Below are 24,463 nucleotides of genomic sequence, written 5' to 3' on the forward strand. Positions count from 1 at the left end.
CTTCAGATTTCTTCTCAAATGTTTGTCTGAACATTTTTTAAAATTTGTCATAGACAGTATTCCATTCTTAAAAATTTTGTCACAACCCCACCACATGTGGTACATCATTCCTTCCCCTTTATTTATCCTCCCCTCATCTGCTGCATGACAGGGTTTGCCCTGACCGTCATTTAATGACAGCAACATGCTGGGGCTATACAGAACATAAACTGTCAAAATACACGAATTAATAGAGGAATTAATACTATTGCATGGAAGGGATCATTTTACATAAGGATATATGTACTTTCAGGGGACACGGGGGGCGCTGTGGGTTAAACCACAGAGCCTAGGACTTGCCGTTCAGAAGGTCGGTGGTACGAATCACCATGATGGGGTAAGCTCCCGTTGCTCGGTCCCTGCTCCTGCCAACATAGCAGTTAGAAGCACGTCAAAGTGCAAGTAGATAAATAGGTACCACTGTGGCAGGAAGGCAAACAGCATTTCCGTGCACTGCTCTGGTTCACCAGAAGTGGCTTAGTCATGCTGGCCACATGACCCAGAAGCTGTACGCCGGCTCCCTCGGCCAATAAAGCGAGAAGAGCGCTGCAACCCCAGAGTTGGCCACGACTGGACCTATTGGTCAGGGGTCCCTTTACCTATATGTACTTTCAAGCTCCAAATAATTTTACCTGCAGGTAGTGACTATCTTAAGCCACCCATCTCAAATTCATTGGGTGGAATACAGCATAATACTAAGTGGGGTATGCATACACGGAACAAGGTCTGCACATGATCAATGAGATTTTCCTCCCTATCCTCACCCTGTGTGCCCCCTAAACCTGTTCTGGGGTTTTCTTCAGCCCTCCAAAGCAAATTTAGGGGGCATGGTGGAAGGGGGGAACCCTGTGGTGTGTGCAGACCTTACCATAAATTCAAATGCTGTTGTCTGTGACATTTTATTGTTAAATACTGATGATAATGCATTTCCTAAGCATCATCGGTAAGTAGTCTTGGCTCACAAGAGATCCATTTCTCAAATGAAGCTGTTATTTCTTCAGCTCTGATTCCTAACAAAGAAAACAGACTAATTCAAAATTCAGTAAGTGGGCATTCCAGGGCAGACAAATTGTCCATTGGAAAAATGCAGTGAACCCTGGGGGGTTGGCATCTTTTCATTTTTATGCTATGGTTTCCTTATCAGTTTTCATGCAGCTTTCTGTGGTTCTGCTGTAACATGTCTTGAATCAGGATATGGTGCTGCCTAGTAAGCTGTTTACAGAGCAGGCCTGCCTCCTCCCTTTCCTGAAGCCAAGGAGGCTTCTGTTTATATATATATAGAGAGAGAGAGAATATGTAATCTGTGTTCCTCTTTCTCTAAATGATTTAATATAAAATTTCAGCCCTTTAAAAATCTAGCAATTGAAAAACTAAGGCCTGGTTCAGATGTAATAGGAAACCATGGTTTCCTGCTATGAGAGCAGACTGTGGTGGGCTTCTCTTTCTGATTTTGAACTAACTGCAGTCCCCTGTGACAGCCGAACTTGGGGAACTGAGGTTTGAGTAAACGGTGATCATGGAAATTCTGAAAGCAGAATTTGATTCTGGCTTGTTCAAACTAACCACAGTTTTCAAATCACAGTTCCTAAGTTCCAGTGTCACAGGGAACAATGTGTAGCTTAAAATGGAAAGCAGAAGCTTCTGGCATCCTCCTTGTGGATGTGAAAGATTAGCAGAGAGAGTGAGAGCCTGAGGCTCCTTATACGTTATTTTCTGATACAGCTGAACTTGACCAATGTATCTGAGTTTCTACTTATAGTGGAACCTCTGGTTACATACTTAATTCGTTCCGGAGGTCCGTTCTTAACCTGAAACTGTTCTTAACCCGAAGCACCACTTTAGCTAATGGGGCCTCCTGCTGCTGCTGCGCCACCAGAGCACGTTTTCTGTTCTCATCCTGAAGCAAAGTTCTTAACCCGAGGTAATATTTCCGGGTTAGCGGAGTATGTAACCTGAAGCGTATGTAACCCGAGGTACCACTGTACTTACCTTCAGTTTGTATTCTTTTAGAAGAGATACTGCCATTTTTAGTTGTGTATTTTTAGTTGCATGAAGGATACGGCGTTGGTAGTCTATAGATGACAACAGACCATACAAATATAGACCATACAAATTCAGCTTAACAGCCATGTATGGTAGTCCTTCTGGATTGTATGTAGCCTGCTTCTGCTTTAAGATCATTTCTTTTCTGGAATGGGCCAGCAAGTAATTGCGCTTCTGTCAGCAGTGTAGGCTTTTAATGATGCCTCCATGTATCTAGATGACACGTTCAACTATTAACCTTCCTTTTAATGCTACCACAAACACCCATACCTTTCATTTTGCTCAATCTGCCATTGCATACATTTGATATATAGCGGACAAGGAAGGGAAGCCAAATCCCATTGAGCTGCCACCTGTTTTAGGTGATTAATGAACAGAACGAGGAAGTTCCAACAGAAGCTTAACATTGTGGCACATTGCCCACTTATGCTGGGGTTCCATTTGGCTGCCTCCCGCCCCACCCCAATCCCCGCTGTGTCCCGTGATGAAGTGGACTTTCTTAAAGTCTTCTTTCTAGACAATGGCCCAACAGTCATCTTCCGAAGCCTTCATTTTTAAACCATTGTGTTGTAATTCTTATGCCTCAGGGAGGTTTTTTTTTTGGTTGAAAATGGGCTGCATGCATCAGGGAAGTGGAACATAAAAGATTTATTGGCCAGTATGTGTTTTGGCTTACCTGAATGCTTGTATTTTCAAACAGATCTTTTGGTCATGAATAGTTGTGATTGTTGAGGCTGGGATACGTGACACAGGCTCACAATGAATTACAATAGGCTCATGTACATTATTGAGAGAAAGGTCAATTTAAAAAGTACCTTGATCTAATGATCATGATTTTGTTTTTCATGTGTTTGAGTAGACTTTTTTATTGTACAAAGTTGGCAGAGACAGCACTAGTTGAAAAGGGAAGGCTTGTGCACGTGGTGGAAACCCAGATGTCCTGCAAGCAGCTGTGTGACATTAGAGTTTTAAGACATATATTTAAGGGATTTGAATGGGACTTCAATAAGAATGCATATATAGAGTGTAACATACCTTTGCACACTTCCCATTTAAATCAAATGGGCTTACTACTGGAACAAGAATTGATAGCAGCTGTAGAATACATTCTGGTATTTATGCAATCATTAACCCCATTCAGAAGCTATAATTGCTGACGTGATGAGGGATGGTGGAGACCAGCACTTTAACTCCATCCCCTCACTGCTGTCTGCATAGTATTCAGAAGATCCCCTTTTTTGCCCGTGTTTTCTCATGTAGCCCATGTTTGGGAAACCTGTCTTGGCCCTTTCTCTTCTCTGTGTTGTGTTTGGCTCCCACACGCTGTGACTTACAGTACTAGCGTCTTCATTGTGAAATGCTATTTAAATGACGCGCTGCTTTGGCCCAATAACAAGGGGGCATGGAGTAATTATGTCATCCAAATCCTTTTGAAAGAAGGGAAAGAAAACATCCAGAGTTTTGCGAGAGGCGTGACGGTCATAGGAAGCTGCCCCTATGCCAAGTCAGATCCACCGGCCTGTCAGGCCTCAGTATTGATGACACTGACTGGCGATCACATTCCAGAGTTTCAGACAGGAGTCACTCTCAGCCATCCCTGGAGATGCAAGGGATTGAATCTGGGATCTTTTACATGCTCTACCACTGACCTTCAAACTGTTCCTGCCTCTGTGCTGTCTTGCCTTGCCCCCATTAACACTACCATATGAACAGCTCCTTGTCGTAACTTTGTTTTGCTTTCCACAGCATAGCAATGCCAGCAGCTTTCTTGGGGTTTCCTGTCTGCCCTCAAATGGCCAGGAAAACCCTGCTCTGCTGGTGTTTCTAAGCTGTGGTGACAGGAAAGCTAAATATCCTGCCGCTTTCCCTAGGAATACAGTGAGTCGCTTTTTCATGTGAACCTCATCACATTTCCTGAGAACTGATGCCAGCAGCTCTCAAAATTGCCTGCCCTGGTGCTCAGGAGAGGGAGGAAGAAAAGACTGCTAGGAGTTGCCCTAGCCATGAGTGTCTCGTGAAGTCAATAATAGCATGTTGGCCTGAGATGACATTGCTTTGAGCAGCCTCCTGCTGTGGTCACAAAAATGGGTGTGGTGTGGTTGCATTTTACGTATGGAAACAGTTTTTTATTCTGCAAATGGTAATTGTTATGTAGAGGGAAGTGCAATTCTTAAAGTGCCTTGGTGAATGTCACCCAAAATAATAAAACTAGGTTGAAACTGGTTATTTGCTAAAGCATATTTTTGTAAACATTGACATGCATGAGATGTGGGTGAAATTTGATGATTTTGATATATCAGTTGCATCTGCATTATACATTTAAACCATGTGAACCCCCCCCCCCCAGGAATTCTGGGCCCTGAGGTCTGTTAAAGGTGCTGATAATTGTTAGGATTGTTAAGAGACCACTATTCCCATCTTAGAGCTACAATTATCAGAGTGGTTAACAGTCAGTCCTTCTTCCCAAGTAACTCTGGGGGGAATAGCATATTTCAGGATCTGTGTGGGTCCAAACCACACACCAACACAGGCTTGGTGCTTTTGAATTTTCTAATTCGGGGCTTTCAAGAGGCTTAATCTTCAAGTGGATAACTAAATAGCCTTTGCTACCAGTGTGACCTTGTTTTTTTTAAGGGTTCTTTAAACCAGAACTCAGGAAATGACGAAAATGCCCCTAAGCGTATGTCCTACTTCTCAAGTCAACATCATGATGGATAATCATAGCGTTATAAGAAAAAAAATATAAATGGTCTGCTGGTTCTAGATTGTTGGGATTTTGTAGGATTGAATGTTTTGACTTTGTTCTTGGCTATGTGCTCCTCCGTATGATGTCACTTGTTCTTGGCTTGTTCTGATGTCCTTAAGGTTGCATAACACTAAACTAAGTACTTTCTTTCTGTGTCTGTGCTATATTAATCTTACCCAAAATAGTTTCAGGTCACTCACGATATCTTAAATTGGAAAAGAGTCAAAGTTTCCTCTTCTGGGGAAGCTGAGTGGTTAATAGTGGAAGTTTAAGCTATTCAGTAGTTGAGTTGAAAGTGTATATAGCATTGCTACCTTAGTGTCGCATATGGCATTAAGTTACTGGAGTCCAGGGAAGTTAGTTATTTAAATTTATTTTCCCACCTGCACATCTACCAGATAAGGGTAAGTCTAGACGATAACTTGTGTTTTGTTTGTTGCTTGCGAGATCAGTTACTGACATTTACACCAGTAGGGTGTCCACATCACCCTGTCTGTACTACACGTCCCATGGGAGTTTTTGTTTTGTTTTGGTTTTTGGTTTGAAACAAAAACATTTTGCTCGTTTGTACATTTGGTAAGTGCAGAAGTCTTGTGGCATTCTACTTCCTGACTGTATTGTCATGCTTGATGGCAATTTGTGCTATTATATCTTTTATATAGACCAGCAGCGGACAACCAGAGAGCTGAATTTTCCCCAGCTAAGCTACTGTGGGAGCTGGGCTCCCTGGCAATGATGTCGTTACAGCTCAGCTCAGGAATGTCCAGTTCAGCCTTTCTCAACCTTGAGTCCCCAGATGTTCTACAACTCCCACCATCCCTGACCACTGGCGATGCTGGCTGGGAATGATGGGAGTTGTAGTTCAACAACATATAGGGACCCAAGGTTGAGAATAGCTGGAGAGACTAGTTCCATGACCTGAAAAGTCTGTCAACCTGCTTCTTGGCTGTCATTGGCCACTAGGGACATCATGTAGCCCCCTTTCCCTCTTTTTGCATCATGGGTGCAGAGAGGTACATGCCGCGATACTGTCACAGCACCCATTTTTGTTACCATTTGTTACAGGGGAAGGGATTAGATGCTGATGGCCGTTCTGGTTTTTTACTAACATCTAGGTTCGCTCTGACAGGACTATTACCGGAGGAACTGTTGTGTGTCTAAACTTCTGTGCTAAAACATTCCTAAGTCCTGCATCCAGAGCTTCCTAATCGCGCAATCAGAATAACTACAAATGACCCAGTCAGAATGTTCAAATGCTGGGCAAATACTCCAGCCAAATGGAAATGCTTCTCTTAAGTCCTGAGAAGTTTAGTGGGAGGAGAGGCCAGCACATTCCTAAACTGCAGCGGGTCCTCTTCTTTTATCTTTCACACATCCTTTGCAATTTGTTTTGCTCCATAACTGGGAGCAAAAGGCTGCTTGGAGTTCCAACAAAACTGAGGGACATTTGTTGTGTTGAGGTCAAGGAGGCTTGTGAAGTTACCTCTTATTTTCCCTATAATTAGCAAAACCCGGCATCTTTTGCTAGTCAAATAGTATAAAACGTTTTGAGCCTTTAGGGAAGTGAAGGGCATAGTAAAGAAATAGTGCGGCCCTGTGCATATTTTAGCAGAGAAGTATGTCTCCTGGTGTTCAGTGGGGCATACTCCCAAGAAAGTGTGTGTAGGACTACAGCCAAAGAGCCTGAAGCCCGACTGCACAGTTCAAGCAAATCAATTAATAAATGGCGAATCAAGAATAAAAGGAGAAGGAGTTTTTCCAGGCAAGAGGATATGGCTGTTTCAGGGATTTGTTTGAAACAACAACTGAAGTTGCAATCCGTTCACCGAATTTCCCTCTTCTGTATTCCCTCATACAATAAACTGGCAGAACAGGCATTGCCATTCCTTTGAGGTTAGACCTTGCATCCTTGTTTGCTCAAGTCTCATTTGTGTCTCATGACTGAATGAATCAACACCTAATGAGGCAGTCACATGAGGGACAGAGTCAACCAGGACTCATAGGCTGCATGTTGTAAACCTTGGAAGCACCCTGCTTGCAACTTGCTTCATCCTTGTGCCTCAAAGCTTGGGTGGCAACCAAATGCTGTCTTTTTAATTCCTCCCTCTCTTCAGTCACCACCTCTGCCCCAAATCCACTGATTAACTTTATCAGTGCAGAGGAAAACTAAGGTCAATCTAGCAAGGCCAGAAAAGTCCACATAATTGAGCATCCTTGTATATAGTTTCAGGGACTTGTAAATGACTCCCAAGAACCTTTCCCCCCGTACCATTTTGCTGCCCTGTCTAGTACCTATGAGAACTGATTCCAGAAAAGTAAACATGGTTCACCAGTTCCAGCAGAACTAGGGTCATTTCAAAAACCATGCTGCTTTTTAAAAAAAAAAAAAAATTGTAAACCACCTCCAAGAGGACCTACAAAGAATAAACATGGAAAGGCAAACAAGACAAGTGATAACAATTCAAAACAAAGTCTTAGCATTTCATAAGTATTAAAACCAAATACATTTGTGTCGCTGCCAAAAAGGCAAAGAACATTCCTCACAAAAATGTTGAGAGAGCAAGAGCAAATACTAAAGTAGCAGATCCTCCTCCCAGGCAGGGTTGGGGCAAAGCAGGTGGAGAAGCTTGCCCTTGATTATTTCTCCCCTTAGCCAAATGAGTTGCCCCCAAGCATCTCCTGCTGCAAACAAGAGCCTTCAAGTTCTTGGAGCAAATCCTCATTGGTTCATAGGAGGTTGCACCAGGACAGTGTCTGGAAGTATGGGCTCTTAAAGTAAGAGAAACACATGCATGCACAGGTCAGACACATGACAATGCAACTATTTTCATGCTCACTCCAGCTCTGGTGTGCCTATGGATGCATAACGGTTGGGTCCAGTTACATATTGTATGCAATATGCCTGCAGCCACTAGCTCAATGAACCAGTGGTCATCATGCCCCATATTTCCCTCGGTCTCCTATAGAATCTCTTTCCTTGGCTGTTGTTCTGCGAGTGCCATCAGCTGGGAAAGAAATACTGTGGAGGTAATGTATATTGAAGACCTCTAGCAGAGAATTGGTGGTGGGTTTTGCATTCCATTCAGAATTCCATTTGCCTGCCTTTCTCCGCAATGTGCAATACTGTGAGAGATTTGAAGTCGCTTCAAATATTACTATGTGACATCTGTAACCACGTGAGTGGAGATGGGTGGTTGGCTCCAGCCTCTAACTGTATAATTAAACCCAGGGTTGCTGTACTTTTGCAGCTGTTTCACAGTCTGATGAGATGGGCAGGCTGGGTTTAGCCATGTGGTCTGAGGAGTCAGGCATCTCCTCCAGATGGTTACAGGTACCACACTTAAGTTTTTATGTGCCTTCTGGCAGTAACCATGGCAATGAAAGCAGAAACAAACGGCAGAGTTTCTCCTTGCATTGGATCTCTTAAGTGTGGGCTTGTGGGAACTTATGCCTTGTCTCCAGTGTGGTTTAAAAGAGTCTGGAAGGCTCTAGCTTAACAGCAGAGCACAAAAGTTGCATGCCAAAGGTTCCAGCTTCAATTCATGTCAACTGCAGCTAGGGTTGGAAAAGACTTATCTGAAACTCTAGAGCAGAAGTGAGGAAACTGTAACCCTCCAAATGCTTCTGGACACTAGCTGCCACCATCCCTGATTATTGCCATCTTGTCTGGGCCTGAAGGGAATTGGGAGTCCAACAACATCTGGTTCCCCATCTCTGCCCTAGAGAGCCACTGATCTAATGGAGCAGTGGGCTGACTTGATATAATGCATGTTTTATGCATTTCTGACAGTTGTGGTACACAGGGGCTGGATTGCTGCTTTGTTTTTGCTTTCCACCCAGCCCTGAAGGCCATTCTGCAGGACTTGAAAAACTTAATTTGTGACTGTTAGTGTTCAAATAGTCTACAGTGGTACCTCGGGTTACGAACCATCCTACTTATGAATGCTTCAGGTTACGATCTCCGCAAACCTGAAAGCAGGTCTCCGGGTTGCGAACTTTGCAACGTACGTATCCGCTTCCGGGGCCACGGGAAGCCTATGTAAGGAACGGACGCCTCGGGTTAAGAATGCTTTGGGTTAAGAACAAACTTCTGAAATGAATTAAGTTTGTAACCTGAGGTACCACTGTAGAAGAAAAACACCAGCTTTTTCAGTGGAGGCTTTTAATAACTTTCATCTCAGTCCTCAGTCAGTGAATTGCGGCCTGGTTTTCACCATGTATTTTCTTTGACCACACACAAAAATAAACAATTTGGGAGGCAATTGTTAAAAAAAAACCATGACCACAGCATCTGGAAAAAGAACTGGCCGTTTAATCATGGGAACAACTGCCAACTGTATAGGAGAGCACTTGGTTCATACACTTGGGTGCTCGGATCCTGGCTTACTAGGCCGTAGTTTAGCAACCATTTCAAGCTATGGGACCACATGCTGCCTTTTCACCCCTCCCTTTCACTTGCCTTCTCACTCCTTTGGTGCTTACATCCAGATTGAATTAAACATCTGGTTTCATTGCACCTGAAACAGGGAATTTTAGGTGGATGCCAGTTTTAGCAACCAAGATCTTAAACTAAGTTCAACTGTAGTTTAAGATCTTGGTTAGTAAACAGACATTAAACCACAGTTCTCCATCTCAGATGTAACAGCAAACAGCAGGAGGAAGGAGCCAAGATGAGGGGCAAGGAAGGGCTGTCCAGTCCCATTGATTGTTTGCAATTGTTAAAATTGATGGACCAAGAGTGGAGTATTCAAATCAGCTTGTTATGTTTATTTGCATAAATGTATGCCTAAGGAATACTAATGCCTAAGGTCGGCGGTTCGAATCCCCGCGGCGGGGTGCGCTCCCGTTGCTCGGTCCCAGCGCCTGCCAACCTAGCAGTTCGAAAGCACCCCCGGGTGCAAGTAGATAAATAGGGACCGCTTACTGGCGGGAAGGTAAACGGCGTTTCCGTGAGCTGCGCTGGCTCGCCAGATGCAGCTTTGTCACACTGGCCATGTGACCCGGAAGTGTCTCTGGACAGCGCTGGCCCCCGGCCTCTTAAGTGAGATGGGCGCACAACCCTAGAGTCGGACACGACTGGCCTGTACGGGCAAGGGGTACCTTTACCTTTACCTTATGCCTAAGGAAAGTGAGAGCTGTACATGTATACAGTCATACCTCGGGCTGAAGTTGCTTCAGGTTAAGCCTTTTCGGGTTGCATTACTTCTGGGTTTCGCCATATGCGCAGACGCTCAAAATGACATCATGTGTGGAAGTGGCGAATTGCGACCCCGGGTTGCGTTCACTTCAGGATGCGAACAGGGCTCCGGAACGGATCCCATTCACATCCAGAGGTACCACTGTAGAAGGAAAAGTTGTGAACTGATGAGGGAAAATATGATTATGCTACATCATCATATATGTACCTTAAGACCAAAAGGACATTTTAATGAAACACATCCAGTTAACATGGCTCAAGATTGACATGCCCACCTTAGTCCTTGACTTGTGTCTGCTTCTGGTTATGAAGAGAATGTGGGGTGTGTTTACTTAAAAGTAAGTCTGAGTAACCTTAGTAGGATACCAGTACACTTTTATTAGTTGGATACTTTCAATACCAGGGGTCAGCAAACTTTTTTAGCAGGGGGCCGGTCCACTGTCCCTCAGACCTTGTGGGGGGCTGGACTATATTTTGGAAAAACATATATGAATGAATTACTGTGCCCCACAAATAACCCAGAGATGCATTTTAAATAAAAGGACACATTCCACTCATGTAAAAACACACTGATTCCCAGACCGTCTGCAGGCTGGATTTAGAAGGCAATTGGGCTGGATCCGGCCCCCGGGCCTTAGGTTGCCTACCCGTGAACTATGCTGTATATATCTTCAGCATATACTCAAATCCCACCTTCCATTAATTGTTGCTTTTAAAATTGAAGAGCACAGCATAGACTTGATTGCACGTTTATAATCTGTCTTGTGCCAAACTTGATGAGGAAAGACGTTAAGATGGTGTTTCTTTCCAATTTGTATTGAACAATACTTTGAACTTAAGGGAGAAACCATGACTTTAACAGTAAAGCTGAAGTTGATGCTTTTTGAGAGATGAATGACCTGGCCATAAAGCTAAGCTATGGAGATGGTCTGTTTAGCTAACCATAAGTTGGCCCACAGACGATCAGACAAACCATCACTTGCATATCCAAAGCTTGGCTTGTTTTCCAGCTGCTCTTTCCTCATGCCTTTGCAGCTTGGTAAACATGTGGGGGGTGTTATTTAGACTTATGACACTTCTTACCTAAAATGTCTCCAGGCAACTTACATCCAAGCAACTTAACAGAGTAGGCAACTGATGTCCACAGTCCTTTTTAAAATGGCAAGTTTTAGTTGAGAATTATTGTTGTTAATAGTAGTAGTAGTAGTAGCAGTAATAACATCAATATTGTTCTTGTTTGGTGGTGCTGGTTGAAATGTAAGAGCTGGTATCATATTCTGTGCTTCTAATAGTGTCAACTTACCAACACTCTGTAACCGTCTCTTTCCAAATCTGACTGACAAATACTTGTCTGGAGATTGATTTGCTTCTCAATTATCACCCAGTCACAAGTGCAGTCCCTTTAATCAATTATAGGGGTAGAGATTACAGCCAAGGAGAGCTCACAGGCTTCCATTAAGCCAGATCACTTTCGGAGGAAAGGCAATTTTCTCTATAAGATTTGATTAGTGATCAAATCTTGTGCTTCAGGGTGTGTAAAATTATCCCTCTACAAACAGGTTCGTTTTCCAGTTCTGACCACCTCTGCTGCATGGTTTGGGCTCCATGGGTGTACGTCTTTTGTGATGCTTTTACACTGAAGCAAAACTGTTAATTCACAGTGCTTTAAGGAAGAGTTCACACTCTGAGGATGAAGGAGAAAGCCCTCTGTGTGACCACAGAGTGGCACCCACAGGGAACTATCAGCTATGCGACTTTCCCAGTCCTATTGCAGTGGTGGGGTGGTAAATTCTGTAGGGCAGGAGCTTACAGATGTGCCCCCAAGAAGAGTCCAAAAATGTAGTCAGCAATATTGATTCCTCTCCATACACATACACTCTGCAACCCATTGTAATACACAATACCCAACTTATTAGGATCAGCATGACAGCCATCCTAAGCATAGTTTCCTGTAAGACTCCCGCCCTGTTGAAATCAGTGATGTTTACTTCTAACTGCATAGATTCAACCTGTGAAATGCACAGAAGTGATTTACCTGGGGGGAGCTGCTGCAGCAATAACCACCTTCTAGGGGTATCACTACTGCTTAGCAGGGGGAGGTGCAGGTCAGCAGGGGCCACGCAGGTACAACAGAGGGTGCACCACATTGGCTCATTGCCAATGCCGCTACACCATTGCCGCTACACCAGCTTAATCCTTCACCCACAGCCTCTGCCCTCTTCCTTTTGGCAAGTGGCAGCGTCAGTGCTGCCTGGAGGCTATTGCTGCCATTCCGAGAAAGACTCTCCTCCCTGGAAGAGAGGGGAGTAGTTGTGGGCGGGAGCCCGAGCTCCGCCCCTAGCAGGGGGCATTAGCCCCCTGCCTCCTCCTCTCACCTGGCTAGCGCCCACGCCCCTCGGCAGGCACCCAACCAGGTGCCTCCGAGGGGGCGTTTACAGCAGCCTTTTGCTGCGGCGCCAGCTCCTCCCCGGCCTCATTCTGCTCCGTCATCTCGTCGCGAGTCACCCACCCTCCACTCCCTTTGAGCTCAGGGTCTTAGTTCATCGGCCTTGCTATGGACCTTAGGTCGCCCTGGTTGTCCAGGGGGCCTGGTAGGAATTTTTCCATTTGGCATTAGGCTTTTTGGTTTTTTCACCTACCTCGTAGCAATCGTCACAACTTTTGTGGTATTGGTGGGTAGGTTAGGCATTGGAATAATGTGTTGTGGTGTGTCGAAGGGCTAGGTGTGGCCATCGCCTATGCCTTCAATTTTTGGGTATTCCGTTAAAGGAATCTGGCGGTCGTGTACTCTGTCCGATGCCTCCTTGGCGGGAGGCCATGGCACGACCCTCGGTGACATCAGGGGAGAGCCTATAGTTGGATTAGCATCAACAGGCTCCACCTACTGGTGAATAAACCCCCCTTGTTTTAGACATCCAATGCCTAAGCCAATACCTTTTCACTGCTGTAATCAATAAAGTTGTGGCCTTTTCTTGCCCATGAACCTTATATCACGTGTCCTTGCGTATTCATTTCACATTGAGGGGGCCGGGTCCTCGAACCACAACACACCTAGCCTTTAGCTATGAATTAGATATATTGCAAATAAGTCTTACTATTTAAGCTGCTAGCCTAAAATAGGAACACCTTCAAATAAAAGGGAAGAAGAATCTAGCCTCTGATTATTTCCCACATATTCTGACTTCCCCCCATGCTAATCTATCACAGAAAAATGTGAAAGCCTTGTTATTACTTAAAGGCATTCAGGACTGTCAAGTTACCCTGGTTTTCCAGTGGATGGCTTTGTTGTTCCTGCTCTGTAAAAAAAAGGTCCCAAAGTTACATTCACCAGCATTTCCCTCTCCACTATACCACTACCTAAAAATGAAGAAGTGTGTTTTTAAGCTGCTTCATAAAAGAAATCACTGTAACATGTTGGCAGATTTCCAGAACTGGGGCACCACCACCAAGAAGGTCCTGTTTCTCCAGTATTGTATGTTTCTCATGCATTTCTTCAGGCACAAACATGGGCACATTTTCACACTCGCGTGTCGGTTTCATGTTCATTCCATATGCACCCTCAATTCCAGGGAAATGCACAAGCGCAGATGCTTGTCCACAAAGAAGCAGATCCTTACAATGATCTCAGCAGACGAGTTAATAAAACAAAAGGGAAGCCTCCGGATTCCCCCCCTTTCCCGCAGGAGCTATCTTCACGCATGCGCAGGAGCAATCTATCACGCACACACACAGAAGCGGCACTATACTTACAGACTTTTCAGGGCACAAGTGGTACCCCGGAACAGATCACGTCTGTAAGTAGAGATACCACTGTAGATGAAATCTTTTTCCTTGGAGCAGGATGGATGGAAAGCCACTATCAGATGTTTGCCCAATTCAGTTCTGCTGCTGAAAACAAATTCTTAGGTTCACAACATACTCAAAGGCATACTCATGGTTTGTTTTTGTTTTTTAAAAAAATCTAGTTGTACTGCATGTCTTTTGCACCTGGCTGGAGTTGATAGATTTGGGGATTCTAGTAATAAAAGACAGGTCCACTCAGTGCCAACCCTGGGTTAAATAAGCCTCTGTTCTGATCAAGAGGTGGCATCGTTGTTAGCCCCACGAACTCATTTATGCAAATTGTTGCTTACGAAAACAAGAATAGTATTTTGTGCAAATGCGGGCCAGGTGAGCCATATCAGTGGCCTTTACTATAAGGACCTATGTCTGCATCTTCATTTGGTCTACTTTTGCCCTTGTTTCTCAACAAAATATTTATTTATTTTATTTTTACCGGCAGCGTGACTTACCTGGTAAAACGGGTTAGGAAATGAAAACAGAAGGGCAAGCAATGAGTTAAAACAGAGTCACCTGAATTGTACACAAAACCAACTTGCAAAGAAAAATGAGCGCACTCTTTTTAAAATGTAACAAGACATATCAGGATCTGATCTTGAGACAGGCAAGGCGTCCCTCTTCCCCGTCATTGTGAGATGCACAGATAGCAACCTCAGCAAGAATGACCCAAGAGGAATTTTGCACTAGTATTTTTCCTTCCCAAAAATCTTTCCGTTAAAGGCACACAACACTGTACTATTCACACTTTCATTTTAATAGCTCTGGGGAAAGATTATTCAGCTCCCTGAATAGCTGGGGGGTGCACAATAAAATAACTGTTCGACTGGGGGGAAAATGCTCTGTTGTCTTGCAGTACCAGTTGGTATTATGTAGGCTTGTTTGGTGTCTATTTATAATAGATTGCAATTGGGAACTGGATACAAAACAAACACTGGCGCTCCAGTGTGGCTTAACTTTATATCAGATTCTTTCTTGGCTAGTTTATTTTTAGATTAGCTATCTTTGACTTACAGATGCAGCATTAAGCGACACACCTTTAAAGAAAGCTGTATCTTTTCTAGCATCCACCAATGATAAGTTGTGAGATAGGAAAATAACTCAGGTCAGCCGTTCCCATTTCTTCTGTTTGAACTTTTGGGGATTGCAGAATAGGGCAAGCCCATTGAACTGTCAAGTTCAGGTAGAACACATAGCTTATTTTAGGTATTTGGGAGACTCTCTGGGACAATTGTATGTCCTTTGCATCTTCTCTGCTGTCGGTTACTCTGTTTACATTTTTTTGAGGTTGTTCTCCATTCCCTAAGGCTTTAGCAGAAATCCATTCACATAGTTTCCTGGTCACTTACTAGACAGCAGTTGCGTGTTGGATTTTTAAAAAAAGCTCTTTTATGTCTATGCGTGTCAAAGTGAGGTAATATGGAAACTTACTCCTGTAAATAAATATTTACATAATGCACTGGGCTCAGTAACGTCTCACCATTACATTGCTCCCTGGAGAAAAGGTCGCTTTTGACATCATTAATCTTTTGAGGGCAAGATACATGCTCGCAGATAACATGGGTTTCGTTTTAGCAATTAGGGTGTCGCTGAATATAGGCTGTGCTTGTTTTCCCTTCCTAACAGAATGCAGCCAAAGTTAAACACTTCTGTGTGCCGCTGATTTCATTGGGAATTAAACATTTCTAACCTTTGGCAGCATTGTGCCTGTTAAGAATGAGCTTTGCTGAGTCAGGCCAGAGAACTCTGGGAGCTGTAGTTCTGTGAGGGGAACTGGGGCTCCTAACATCTCTGAGCATCCTTTACAAACTAAAGCTCTCAGAAGTCCTTTGGGGAAGCCATAACTGTTCAAAGTGGTATCATTGATAGCACAGTCCATAGATCATGAGACTTAATTTCAGGGTCGTGGGCTCAAGCCCTATGTTGGGCAAAAGATTCCTGCATTGCAGAGGAACGAGTTAGATGGCCCTCGTGGTCCCTTCCAATTCTACAGTTCATGGTGCTTTAAATGTATGGTGGGAATGTGGCCTAGATTTACACGACAGGCAAAATTGTATTTGTCCAGGTCTCTTTTTAAAAAACCTGATTGTGTTGATGCTGTCTGGAGATTAGGCTCAGTGTTGCTTTTAAAATAGTAATAATAATAATAATGGAGGCATAATTTCATTCTGTTTCGTTCTTTATGGTTGTTTATGGTTGCATTCAGATGTGGAAATTATTGTGTTTGTTTTCCAGGTTATAGTGCTAGCACTTCTATCCCAGATTCTGTTGTTTCTTTTGCATTGTATTACCTGTTGTGTTGTGGCTTTGTGGTCAATATACTGCCATATTTTGCTAAATTTTAAATGGCAGGAAAGGACTGTATGCTGGTATACCGCCCCAATTTTGGTCGTTTGAAATTACACAGCAAATCTCCCGCCATTTTCCTGGATAACAGAGTTGAAGAATGTGTGTGTGTGTGTGTGTGTGTGTGTGTAAGCAAATAACATGGAAATGAGCACTAAACTTCCACTAGTTTTCCAGAAGTGGTTTTTACGTTGTGTGAAAGATCACATAACACTTGGAAATTATCAAGGAAGGAAAAATTGGTGAAACCAAAGAAGGTTGCTGGAACGCAACCTATATTGTATGTTGTGTTGTAATCTGCCCTGTGCTCATAGGCGCCATCAGGGGGTGGGGGAAACAGGGAGCCAAGGGCTTCCCCAAAAATTTTAAGGAGCGGGCCGGGTTTCCCCAAACTTCTGTGGCAGCTGTGCACACACACTGTGGGGCATGCTTATGTCACGTGCACAAGCTGCAGAGTGTGTGCACAACATGTTAGCCCGCCCTGTAGCATGCGTGCTTGATGTCAGCTTGTCCCACGGTGTGTGCGCACAGTGTGCTTACGTCACGCTGCCCCAACCCCCTCAATCGCGGGAGCAAGGCGGCGTGCTTGCCTGCGCTCCAGTTTGGAGGAAGGGTAAAGTATAAAAACTATGAAGCAACGTATAGTGCTTTGGCATATGGCATGGTGGGGAGAGCTATTTGATATGCCCAAAACCCAGTTCTGCGTGAGAAACTAATGGCATGGTTCTTTGGAGCCTGGGCCATGTGGCTTCTCTGCAGGCACTTGATGTTCTTCAGTGGAATTCACGAAAGGAGTTAGGAAATCCCTTGAAGTGGAATCTTAAGACTTCAGGACTCCATCAATGGCATAATGCAAATACACACTGAGTTCTCAGATGGAAAACTACTGGTGAAGTGAATTAAAAATGTGTTAGACTCCTGGGAAATTCCGTCCCATAATGTTTAAAAAGTTAAGGAGGGCTTCTCTCAGAAAATATTGACATTTTACAGAATACCTTTTTGAGGGGGAAATGGCCATTTAACATTTTTTAAAATTTCTTTCTCTGATTTATTGTATTTTAACCCTATTGGATAAATATATTTCTGAAAACAGATGTCAGATTAATTATGTCTTTAATTACCCCCATTAGATGTTTACACATATTTTTGGGGTGTTTTAAGGAGGCAATTTATATTAAAGCATATGACTGATTTTTCTTCTGACAATGTAATTATATTTTTCTTTAAAAGATAAAGATTTGTTGACAATCTCTCGTTTCAAGCTTAAAAAAACCAGCAATCCTGAATTACTACTTTTACTCACGTTATCCTTTTCATGTTGTGTCTTGAAATTATACATAGTTAAGGAAATGTGAAAGAGGGAAAGATAGGCTATGCCACCTTTGGGGCTGCCATCCCATAGGCACCTACTTAATTGGCAGTGAACCCCATTGAACTCAATTGGACTTACTTCTTTGTAGACAGGCGTGTGTTGGATTGTACTGCCAAGCACACAGGACCCCATGGCTTGCGCTTTTCCTTCCATCCAAGATTTTAAGTCAAAGCCTAAATGATTTGCTTTTCATTCCTAGAGCAGCCCTCCCTCTATCTTTGTGTTTTGCCCCAAGAGCAGTTATGAAACCTTGTTTACAGCAAGGAAGCTGGGCACAATTTCTAAATGGGTCTATAGCTGTACATTGCTATCCAATTGTGTGTGTGTGTGTGTGTGTGTGTGTGTGTGGCAGTTTCTGGGGTTTCACTTGTAATATTAATGAGCCGTTAGAGAGCAAACAGTGCCTCCTTTGTTCCTATAGAAGATCCAGTCTGGGGAGGGCCGGAGGGTGAAGATTTCATGGGAGAGAGAAATAATAAATCTTTAAACTGAAATTTTCTGGCATGCTGCACTGGTCTGTGCCAGAGCTTTGAAGAAGAAGGCATGATCAGAAGCAGAGTTTCCCCACTCGTGCTAAATAATAAATCAGACACCCAAACAAGAGCCCCACATGGGTTAATGGCCTTATTTTCATGGTGAAATCTGCATGCATGTATCTAAGGCAGAGCCGGGATTGGCTGGCAAGCTCATTGCAGACCCAGGTGGCATATACTGACAGCTCCGGGTCACATGATGGCTATTAGGGCTTGCTTTTCCACTCATCTGGCTGAGCTTGTCAGCGAGGGTTGAAGGCAGGCATCCTGCAGCTCCAAGGAATGTAGAAAATGAGAGGAGGGGAAAGGAGGGAGGTCGCTGCTTTGTTGTCTTTCTCCCTTCGATCAGTCCGAATTTCTGACAAGCATGGACCACGGAGGTGCGGAATTGCAGCCGCAGCTGGCAGGAGACCCTGGTCATGAGGCTCAACCCATATCGGTTTCGCCAAAGGAGGAGGATAGATTAAACTGGCATGTACAGTCTGCATTGGCTGCCAAGGGGGCACTTAGCTCGCTGATGAATTAGATTGATCTTCTGTCCTCTGCAGTAATACCCCCGAGGAAACAAAGGAGCTGGAAAAAACAGGCAGTGTTTGCTGTAGTAAAATTCTGGACTGATCAACAGAATGGAAAGGCGGGGTCCCGGTTATGAAACTATAAGGCAGCGTTCATATGTGGATCCTTGGGCAAACGCGCGGATTCTGCTTCGGGGACCTGTTTCTTTTCTTCAAGGGTTTTTCCCTTCTCTCTTTTTGTAATCCTGCCTTTTAAGATTAAGGCTGCCCTCCTCGTCCTCGTGTCCGTCTGTCCCCCGCCGCCTCTCCTTTTCGTGCTACAGCATGGAACATCTTTTGTTTCAGTTAAATTCAGTCCTCTCGGTCTGTCACCTGACAGTCTTGTGGTTCTGGATGAATGTGGTTCATTTCTATTATTAACCTGGGTTGGCAGCTGGTCCTCCTAACAGGAGTTTATAGAGATTCCGAAAAGTGGAGCTTGCTTAAGGGAGAAAGATGCTTCCCAGGTATGAAATAAATACTATGATCTGGGCATTCTTTTCAGTGGCAGACTTGCTAAATAAATATGTGTATATATTTGAAGTTGTCCTATTTTATACTGTAGAAATAATTATGTTCTTGGAGGGGGGGATAGCTCTGTACTACACCACTATTTTAAAATGAATGTATATAATCTTCTGTTGTTTTTCCTAAGGCATTTTGTGTTGTAGTGAAAGATTATGAAATGGTGCCTGGAACACTGGTGGTTGTAACCCTGGTGGATTAATCTTGTTTAGGTGGGACTTCCTCCGTAATAAGGATTATTTCCTAAAATAATCAACTGGTGAAAGTTTATCTGCGTAAAGCTCATAGAAATTGGGACGGGTGCTTTTTTGATGGTATCTTTTTAAAAAACAGCTCCGCAACACACACACCTCACCATCTGAATTTCTAAGACCTGTTCAAGTTAAACCTGTTTAAATCCTATTAATTTGACTACGAGTCATTGAAGCACATGGTTCACTTTCCCATTTGAAATTAATGAAACTTAAAAAGTACTTAACTTTGGCTGGATAATGCCCCCCACAAGTTTTTACATTTAATATTAAAGCAGTAGAATCATCAGAGCATCAATATATGATTTAATTATACCTATCAAGAGCTGTTATATTGCTTTGAAAAACAGGGAAGAGGAAGACCTGACTATTGAAAATTTAACCTCAGAGCAAAGGGGGGGGGGGGGAGACTTGGATAGGTCCCTTAGTAGGGATGCAAAAAACCTGAATAGAGATCTGACTTTGAATCAAATTATCAAAAATAAAATAGGGACTAACAGGTGGGAGATATAAATGAAAATAAACTGAAGTTAGTTTCATTTGCAATCAGCCATGTAGAGAACAGCCAGAAGTTGAGGTAGAGGAGTGTCTAGAGGCAGCAAATAAGATCTGGGTTTTATTGCTATTCTTATTGCAGAATGCATTATTTCTTTCCATGTGGCAGTGAAATAGTATATGCATAGTCCAGGCTTCTTTGACCATAACTTGTGCATCTGTCTTTACAAATTGTTGCTAAGCTAATGGGCAAGTCCAACAGATCAGATTTTACACATGCACCCTAAAAGGCACAAGTGTAATAAGCTTGTGTAATATTAAACATTAGTTGGAAAAGATGGTACCACATTCGTAACTTTAGATTTATACATGTGAAATGCAAGAGTGGCCTGTATCCGGGCAGAGACAGGAGTTATGTCCTTCCCCATCATCACCTCTGCCCTACATAAAAATATCAAGCATTTTACAAGCCAATCTGAACTTTGGAATAAGACCAATTCATTTCTAGCCTTTAAAAAAAGTCTTCAAGAAGTGAAGCAGGATTCCTAGCAACCAGGTTATAGTTTTGCCACTGATTTTCATTCTCTTCCCCTAACTCAGTATTTCCCCCACAATTAACCAGACCTTTCTATGGGTGCTGAATTTAGCCACTGGCTTTGCAACTTTGATCCAGGCCTAGTTCCATCTCAGGAGAAAGGGGACACATGCCCCCTGCGACAGCTATCTCAGGTTGGGAGTCTTTGTGGTGCTGGAGAGAGTCACATCCTCCTCCCTGGGAGGCGAGAGAAGATTGTTGAAAAGCAGTCGGGTCTGGCTAAATTTGGGAGGCTTCCCAGACATCGTGAGACTCCATATAGAAATTATTGTGCTGGCTAATGTTTCCTTCCTAGGTGATTGTTACAGAGTAATGACAATAAAGTGGGAGAGGTCTTAACCAGCAGGCACTGTGACTGTAAGAGTTTCAGATGAGGATAAAATGTCACCAATTGACTTTGTTCCAAGTCTGCTTTGGATTCTAACACTGTATAACAGTCGCCACAACTTTGCGTTATCTTGGCAAACATGGAACATAAAGCCACATTTGACAAGATAATAGCAATGCAGAAGTAGATTGGAACTTGCAGGGGAAGATTAGTTAGAGGGACAACCGAAGGCTTAACCTTCCTTTGTCCACCGATTCTCCCAGGCAAACGGGAACTATTTTTCCCAGTTCAGAGCCCAGAATATGGGCACACGGTAGCAAACCATATAGGGGCAGGGTACTTAACCTTGGTGAGCAGATTGTGGCCTGCAGGTCCTGCTTCTTGCTGCCTCAGCATTTCAACGCAACCAACAACATAGGTCTTATTTATATCTCACCTTTCTATAAACCACATTTATATTCCGCCGTTCCTCAAATGCAGTCAAGGTGGCTGGCATGCACACCCCCCCTATTTTATCCCCACAATAACCCTGTGAGGTGGGTTAGGCTGAGAGGCAGTGACTGGCCTATTATCACCCAGTGATGTATATGGTGAGAGAGGATTCGAACCCTGACCTCCAAGGTCCTAGTCTGAGAGCTCTAACCATTGTATCACACGCTGTAGTGGCCTTGTCAATGCTGGGAGCTACAAATCCATTAGCAATGCTACAATCCTGTGCACAATTTAAGTCCTTTTGAGAGAAGTTGGATTTAAACAACATAAACATTTGTTAGTAACTACTGACATACTGTTATTGATGGTGAGTTTTGTCACTGTTTATTCCTCTCCCCTCCTTCATAGGAGGAAGTGTTCAATCCACAGGTCTCATAATCATCCACTGTTGGGTTCTAACCGATAATTTAGCAATCCCTGTGATATTCAACTCTTCCAGGTGCTATAGTGTTGTATTATTCCAGGCACAGGCAAACTCAGCCCTCCAGATGTTTCAGGACTACAACTCCCACCACCCCTGACCACTGGTCCTGTTAGCTAGGGATGATGGGAGTTGTAGTCCCAAAACATCTGAAGGGCCAAGTTTGCCTGTGCCTGTATTAATCCCATCTCAACCTCAGTTTGCCATACTTTCAGTCACAAATTCTACAAATGACCATTAACAAATGTGTAATTTCTAATCCTAAACCACCACCCCCATTATATTAACTTCTAAAAATCTACAGTGTTCCTAATTCCAACCCAAAGATCATCCTAACAGTAGCCTAATGCTGGCTGGTTTCCTATGCAGTGTAAATCATTGCACCTACATCAATATAATCCAAATGATAAATACTATAAGCCGAAGTGTAATTTGATCATTAGTTAGCAAGTGGATTGGATGTTTCCCTTGTTAAACAGTACTAGGTGCTTAGATGCATTATGTCACTTATACTTTCCATTGAGGCGAACAGCTTTGGTGACTCTTGGAAAGAGTCAGAGGGGCAAGGGTACCAGACAAATGGAGCAAGGACCTATTCCAGTGTGCTTTTGCCTATCAACATTCCAGAAAGGTGCTAACACGAAAGGCATGCAGAACAGATAAGATGGCATAAACTATAAATATCATTTGCGTAGATGTCCTTTAAAAATAGTTTAAAGTGATTCATCACCTGGCAGTTTTCATAACTTTAGTTAAGATATGCTGTTGGGAATAGTGGTTTGATAGCTTTATTTTTTTTATTATTTTTATTTTTTTGGAACAGCCTTCCCCAACCTCCAGATGTCATAGACTTCGGTTAGAATCATAGAGTCATAGAATTGTGGAGTTGGAAGGGACCCTGAGGGTCATCTAGTCCAACCCCCTGCAATGCAGGAATATCAACTATAGTAGCCATGACAGATGGCAATCTAACCTCTGCTTAAAAACCTCCAAGGAAGGAGAGTCCATAACCTCCCAAGGGAGTCCGTTCCAGCTTGGAACAGCTCTTACTGTCAGAAGGTTCTTCCTGAAGTTTAGTCAGAATCTCATTTCTTGTAACTCAGATCCACTGGTTCAGGTCCTACCCTTCAGAGCAGGAGAAAACAAGCTTGCACCATCTTCCATGTGGCAGCCCTTTAGATATTTGAAGACAGCTATCATATCTCTTCTCAGTCTCCTTTTATCCAGGCTAAACATACCCAACTCCGTCAACTGTTCCTCATAAGGTTTGGTTTCCAGACCCTTGATCGTCTTAGTTGCCCTTCTCTGCACACGTTCCAGCTTATCAACATCCTTCTTAAATTGTCCTTAATGTGAATGTTATATTTATCTTGAAATCAGACCATTGTAAAAGATCATTTACAGTGTGATCTAATGCATGCCTGTTCAGAAGCATGGTTGTATCCAAAGGACACAACTCTAAAATGTGTAATGGGACACTTACTAAGCCTAGACAGATTTAGTCATTTATTTTTATTGAATAAATTTCTATCCCACTCCTCCTCCCAAAGGAGTCCATGGCAGCAAACAAGTGATAAAAAAGAAAAGAAAAACTAAAACGTTTTTAAAACAGTTCCATTATAGATGCAGACTCAGAAAGAGCTCAACTTAAAAGGCTTGTTGAAAGAGAAAGTCTTTGGTAGGTGCAGAAAAGACAACAGAGATGTCTGTCTAATATTCAAGGGATGTCAAAGTCAATGTCACACAGCTAAAGGCTTGATTCCTAAATTAGGCAGGATGGAACTCCTGATAAGAGACCCTCACCTTCAGAGTGCAGTGATTGGCTATGTCAGCTCCCCATTAGGGAGGGGTTGCTTTGCGGGCGGGAACCAGGTCTCCATAGTGACCCTGGAGTGGGCGGAGATAAGCTGCCCACATCAGCAGGGTCCCCGGCCCAGGAGGCCCTGTTTCTTGATGATGGTGCTCACCTTTCTGACATGGCTTGATTGGCGGTTAGGCATTGGGTAAGCCTTTTATGGGAGGGGAGGTTGTTGCCTCCACCTGCCCCTACATGGTAAGGGTATCCCGTTAAAGGGATCCGGGGGTGTGGTTCCTGTCCGAAGCCTGGGCATGGGCTAGGGCCAAGACACAGCCCTAACGGTGACCCGGCGGGGGGCCCTAATTTGATGTACATCAGAGGGCTCCCCCCTTCCAGTGGTTAACCCTTCAACGAGACTTCCTGCAGGCATGCAGCAGTCAGGTTATAGTCTTGCTTCGCCCAATTGCCTAAGCCAATGCCGCTCACTTCTGTAACCAATAAAGTTGTGGCCTTATTTATCCCATTAAATCAATATCCTTGTTTTCGTGGGTTTATTCTGGGGAAGCTTGGGGTCCGGGTCCTTGCCACGCAAATAAGGGGTGAGACGATCTTTCAGATATCCTGGCCTCAAGCTGCATAGGGCTTTATTTACCAAAACCAGCACCCTAAACTTAGCTCAGCAGCTAATTGGCAGCCATTCCTGATTTCTTTATGGAGCCTGTACGACCAATCAACCACATCATTTGTAATACTGAACAGTCAAAGATCAAGGTCACATCTGGTCCTCAGCTGATTGGGGAAGATGCTTAGGCATGAACAGGATGTTTCCCCACAGCTATTTAAAATGCATGGTGTACAGTGTCCTGAACACAACTTAAGTCATTCCAAAGT

General features: G+C 43.6%; 1 protein-coding gene across 5 annotated transcripts in view; it reads left to right on the forward strand.

Moving 5' to 3' along the window:
• The window catches only part of FNIP1 (folliculin interacting protein 1), an 87,556-nt gene that overhangs the window by 12,039 nt on the left and 51,054 nt on the right, over positions 1-24,463 (forward strand). The window contains exon 1 of one of the 5 annotated variants that reach the window (XM_028718022.2): positions 18,420-19,134. The exons of the other annotated variants lie outside the window; for them this stretch is intronic. Coding sequence (XP_028573855.2) covers positions 19,124-19,134 — 11 coding nt within the window. The 5' untranslated portion in view covers positions 18,420-19,123. Of the gene's footprint in view, positions 1-18,419; positions 19,135-24,463 lie in introns of those variants that run through there. 5 annotated transcript variants of the gene reach the window in all.

This window comes from Podarcis muralis, chromosome 2, assembly GCF_964188315.1.
Source record: "Podarcis muralis chromosome 2, rPodMur119.hap1.1, whole genome shotgun sequence".
Taxonomy (NCBI): domain Eukaryota; kingdom Metazoa; phylum Chordata; class Lepidosauria; order Squamata; family Lacertidae; genus Podarcis; species Podarcis muralis.